The sequence below is a fragment of the Morone saxatilis genome, unplaced genomic scaffold, assembly GCF_004916995.1.
Source record: "Morone saxatilis isolate NCDOM2014 unplaced genomic scaffold, NCSU_SB_2.0 Contig2, whole genome shotgun sequence".
NCBI lineage: Eukaryota > Metazoa > Chordata > Actinopteri > Moronidae > Morone > Morone saxatilis.
In genome coordinates, this window is record NW_023339762.1 from 550,099 (window position 1) to 556,056 (window position 5,958).

The window sequence follows — 5,958 nt, forward strand, 5'->3', positions numbered from 1 at the left end:
CAAGTATACAGAGCGAAAGACTCGCTAACTGTAGCCCTAGTTTGTGCCTCTCACATATACCTGCTGGTTGCATTAGCAATCCTGACCATGCTGGTGGAAAAAACTAGTTTTAACAGCTTAATAAGATATTCGGGGGTGACAAACGATAACAACAATAATCAGCATTGCTATAGCTTTGTACTGACAATCCCCCACAGACACACTTCAGAGAGGCTCGCATATTAGACCTAAGCTAGCTCAGTTACAACACAGGCACCCACACATCTCTCAAAGGGCCATGAACACGCTTCTAGTGACTGTCAAATCTCCGCCAGACTCCCTGTCCTTCAGCAGGGAAACGGACAGTCTGAGAGTAGCTTCTCATGGCTGGTAACCTCAACTGCCAGGTCGAGTAATTATATTGGTTCTAAAAGAACACCTCTACAGGTTTTAGGGATTACAAGACACTGATAATACCTAAAACCTATTTGGATAGTTTTTGTGGTCATAGTGGTGTTAATAAGATCCATACCTGGCTTGCATGTCTTTCCATCTGGTTTAAGCTGGACTCCAGTGGGACAGGCACAGCTGTAGAAAGGCTGGACTGGAGACAGCAGGCAGAGATGACTGCAGCCTCCATTATTGTCACTACAGGGAGTCTGGACTGCAGTGGCACAAACAGAAAGACCAGACACAGAAGAATACAGAGGTGACAGAGAAAATATGATTAGTTTCTCAAAACAGCAAATCCATATCTCTTTGTTTTTATGAAGACAGTGTAAAGATATGAATAAAATCTAACCTAGTATAAGCTTTACAAATCTAGTGTATGTTGCTACAAAGATTTGTGTTCTACAATAAGTATGGGTGGCTGTGGCTCAGAGGCAGACCGGTGTCACTAATCAGAAGGTTGTTGGTTCGACCGGCTCCTCCCACACATATCAGTTATCCTTGAGCAAGATACTGAACCCTGAATTGGCTCCCGATGCTGTGTCATCGCTGTGTGAAAGGGTGAATGTGGCATGTAGTGTAAAAGTGCTTTGAGTTGGTCAAAGATAGAAAGGAGCTATACAAGTACAGGTCCATTTACCATTTATGTACATATTTCTCAATAATCCCAGATCAATCACACTAACTCCAATTCACTGTAACTGCTGGTATACTGATCTCACTAATGCATGCATAGTATGTTATATATATATATAGTACTATTCTGTAGAACTTACTGTAAGGCTGTCTATAGGACTCCAGGACCTGGATATCCATGGGAGAGTAAATCCCACTGAGGATCTCTCTGGCTTTGTCTCCACTGTGTTTGTTGCAGGCGTGGATGGAGCGGGTCTGCCAGTCAGTCCAATATAAGGTCTCCTCAGAGAGGGTTAGTGCAAAAGGATGGGTCAGGGTGCCCTCCACCACTGTTTCTCTGAAGGACAAAATAAAAGCTTCTTTAGAATGAGAGGAAGGTTTGTGTTTTATGTTGGTAAAGCCTGTTGCAAAATGCTATTTTGGTTTTATTGAAGCAAGCCACATAATATTTCTGAAATTAAAAATCTACAGATATTTCAATACAATATACAAGCTTCAGTTCTTAAAACTATTATTCAGTGCTACAGTTAAATTTTGATCAGTATCAAAAAAGTTTTGAGATCTGATACTAAGCCCTACATCCACCTCAGTTCACTTGGACGCAAAACACACTAGTGAAAATATCCAAGAGCCATTAGTGGTTTTCAAAGAAAGCGTTGAAAATAAAATAGTGAAAATGTTAAAGAGTTCTTCTCTGGGAAGCATTCATTTCTTGTATATAAGTGAAATTTTGGTCTGATGGAAGCACTATAAGAAAGATCAGAAAACACTTAGACCGCATTCCACATCATTGTGATCAGAAGCTTGACCTCGACGATGCAGATTTACATTTTCTTAACACTACAAAAAGCATGGAGGAGTGTGTATGAGCATGATGTGTTAGATCTGATCAGGAGAGAGTCGCTCTTTTCTTAAACACACTTTAGAATCACTTACAGGAAAATGTGCTCACACAAACGTGTTTCGGCACAGGATCAAAGGAGTCTTGTATTTAGAATATAAACACACCAGAAACTGGCTTTCATCAATCATCGTTTTAGTCCCGTGTGTGTGTGTGTGTGTGTGTCTGTGTTTTGTGTGTTGCGTGTGTGCGTGTGTGTGCTGTAAAAGCAAAAGTGCCTGCCAGCAGTGGTTAAGGGAAAAAAAGAAAGAACAAATGTAACCAACTCCAGATTTCAAAGCTCTGTTCAGCTTTTGTGTGAGTGTGTGTGTGTGTACAAATTAATAAGCAAACAGGCAAATTATTTCATCACTAAAGCTGTCAGGTACATTCAAATTAGAGTTGTGCATGTACTTGTTTCTACTGTGACTCGATAGCTGTTAGTACAACAGAATGTCACATGTTCCTAACGTACATATGAACATACACTGCCTTGGCTGCATGATGAGCACTGTGGTTATATAAAAATACTGTGTTGTGCAGCTTCAAGCAATAAGAAGGAGAGCTGCATATGGTGGTTGCAGAACTAGTGTGCTGTTGCCATAGAAACAAAGTCGCTGGCTCAGGTTACCACATTTTTCCAACAGCGTCAAACATTTCCACTAAGTTTTGGTCTGGATTTTACCCAACCTCTACACCAAATAGTAGCCACTATAGAAAAGATCTGCAGGTAACAAATTACACTACCCTAGCAGTAGGTTCCACGGAAACCACTGACTATCTGGTCAGTATCTAGTTCTGACTATCTATGTTGCAGACTGGTTCAATAAGCAAACGAACAAATAGTCTAAAATCTTACTTTTTTACACATTTTATGGGTTTTTGACAGCCAAGGATAGAGAGATGGCAGGAAATGAGGACAGAAAGAGGGATGGGGAAATGGCCTTGCAAATAAAGGTCTCTGGCTGGATGTGAACTATGTGTGTAATTGGTCAAGAAGAACTGAACCTTCCTCCCCTTTTTGCTCAGTTGGAACTTTCTCCTTTTCCTCTTTTTAGATATGCAATGTGCTGCAAGATTAAAGCAATATATATATAGTCACATCTTAAGTTGGCTAATGTTAGCAAAACACTAGCTAACTAGCTAATCTACACCAATCATTAGGTAGCTAGTTATATCTGAAAGATAATGTTATCAAAACACTAGGTAACTTGCTAGCTAATTAAGATCAGTTGCTAGGGTTGTTGACAGTTGATCGAAGTTCTGACTGATCAACTGTTATTGGAGTATAGGCCAAAAAGAGGCAGGACTTTTGAAGATAAAAGCAATATATATATATATATATATATATATATACATATATTTTCATATCAGCCACTCAAGTTAGATAAAGTTAGCAAAATGTTAACTATCTGTTTTGTTAATATTAGCTAACATAGGATGTGCAACTTTTCAACACAGCATATGTCTGACCTGAATAGCAGCAGATTAACATAAAAGCAGCAAGGTGAAACAATCATACTTCTCCTGAGGTTAGTGATCTAGAAATTGAACTTTTTAACATTAAACTTTAGTAGATGCTTGTCTAGAAACTTCCCTTGTAAGTGGTGCACCAAGAGAATGGTGGAGATGAGCTGGATGGATAAAAAGAGAGAGAATGATAAGATGTGGAGAAAGAAGGCTGATAGATGGAGAAAAGGAGAGAAGGAAAGATTGAGCTGTAAGAGAGATGCACTGGGAGTGTGTGTAGAGCTGTGTGTTTTGACTGGGGCCTCCATACCACAGCTCTGTTTGTGTTGGACAAATCTCTCTATATATATTTTTCTTTCATTCTGTCTGTACAGTTTTTTTTTCTCCTCCTCCTCCTCCCCTTCTCTGTTGGAAAGAAGTTGAACAGGGCAAAAAGAATTTCTGCTGATCTGTAAAGTTTCAATAAAGGGAACCTGAAATAGTGTTCTGTGCTGTAACCTTTATAGCTGCTAGAATTTTAAGTGTTTTATTTAAGTGTTTGTCCATAATAGCAGCTAATAAGTGAGACAACCATGGTATTATAAACCTTTCATCGGTACTGATCAGAAGCTTTTAAGATTGACTGAATGTTTTAACCTAGGGTTTTGAGAAGTGATCATCTTACTGAGTACTGACATTTTCATGACATTTCTACTGTTTGATTTAATTTTGATCTATGGGTAATTCCATTGGCACTTTTGTACACTATGAGTCAAACCATGCACAGCTGATTTGCACTCCCATTACTAGTTTAAATGTGCCGAGCTGGATCGAGCCGTGCCCAAGCTGGACCATCTGGGCCAAAGGGCGCCTGACCGCTTACAAGCGGATTGCGGTGACGTAGACCAGATTCTCTCCTGTGTTCCTTTTTGTACCTTCGGATATCTGCTTTATTTTACTGTTTCCAACATTTCCTGATTTGATTGCTTCATAATAAAAGCTTTTAAATAACAAAATAAGCAGGGACTTTCTTCATGCGCTGCTGTAACCCCTAATTTAGTCTGGGATCAACAAAATGTTATCTTATCTTGTTTTACATTACTGGTAACCAATCACACAAAAAGGGTTGTCACAATAAATAACATTTCAATACTGCTTCAAATCCATAACAAACTATCACATTTAAAGACGAGATCTAGAAAATTTCAATACTTGACAAAAAGAAAATATTTCATTGTGGAGCTTAGAGCGATTATTGTCAATTGTTCAGTGAGCTAATAGGACCACTAACTAGCTAGTGGCAGCAGCTAGTACATATGCATATGCAACAGTGCTGTTACAAGAGAAAAGGTCTGTGTTGCAACGATACCCTAAAACTTCCGTCCCAGTGACGAGGCGTAGCTCCCGAACTAAGCTTAATGTTGTTTTTCTGAGAATGAAAAGTTGGTTGACTAAGACTCTGTTGACTGTTGACTAATGGTTTAGTCAACCCAAAAAAATGTCATGCTGATGCTTCATTGCTCATTGAAAGTATATCTGCTACCATCATTACTGCTGCTTTTTAGCTTTCACTCAGCACCACTTCCACACTCTGACTCTAGCCGTCTGGGGAAAGATATTTTGTATCATCACACCGCTGTCTCCTTTACTGGTAGGGGTGTATGCTGAAGGGAGTGAGGAGGTCTGGGCCAAGCCGTCGGAGGTGAACTATACTGCCGGGCTGTGTTCACATATCAATAAACCTTTCTCTGAGTTGGTTGACTGAGCTGTATCTGTAAAAATACTCACCACTCTCCAACTTTAAGTTCATTTGACATTTTAGGTACTTACGATTAGATGTAGTTTCTTAAAATAAGCTTATAGAGCTTTTTGTGTATAATAATTTGTACTGAATATAAGCGTACAGGTTAGCACAGGTCTACTGCAACAAACACACAAAGTTCCATACCGTGCTGATCCATCTAGGTTAGCTTTGTGGATGAAGCTGAGTTTGGCATCTGCCCAGTACAACTTCTGCTGCACCAGGTCTATTGTCAGACCATTGGGCCAGTATATGTCCACATCCACTATAACCTTCCTGTTAGAGACAAAGGCACATAAAATGATCTTACAAATACTGCTTTTGTTTTTATTATTATTATTCTTGTAGAATTTTTACTGCTTCTGAACATCTAGATGATACTGTACTGTACAGAAGTTGGGTTTGCTTAAGGGTTATATAGTTACAGTACCTGTTGCTGCCATCCATACCGGCACGCTCTATCCTGGGCTCCTCTCCCCAGTCTGTCCAGTACATGTAGCTGCAGGAAAAAACAGAGAAGGAATACGTCAATAAAACAAATATAGGGCGACTTTAATTTAGAGGTAAGTATGAACTTTGTGATTCTCAAAGACACCATCTGTACGGGATCAATAAGGTTTTTGATCACTAAATGGCAAATGGCAAATGGCCAACCTGTGCTTGTATAGCTCCTTTCTAGTCTTCCGACCACTCAAAGCGCTTTTACACTACGTGCCACATTCACCCTTTCACACACATTCACTCAGTGATGGCAAAGTCCATT

The 5,958-nt window shown here is 39.6% G+C and overlaps 1 protein-coding gene across 1 annotated transcript in view; it reads right to left on the bottom strand.

Moving 5' to 3' along the window:
- lrp5 (low density lipoprotein receptor-related protein 5) overlaps window positions 1-5,958 on the bottom strand; it is a gene marked incomplete at its 5' end in the record, with an annotated part of 46,724 nt that overhangs the window by 34,514 nt on the left and 6,252 nt on the right. The window contains 4 exon segments of the mRNA XM_035664500.1: window positions 512-643; window positions 1,206-1,402; window positions 5,343-5,471; window positions 5,626-5,694. Coding sequence (XP_035520393.1) covers window positions 512-643; window positions 1,206-1,402; window positions 5,343-5,471; window positions 5,626-5,694 — 527 coding nt within the window.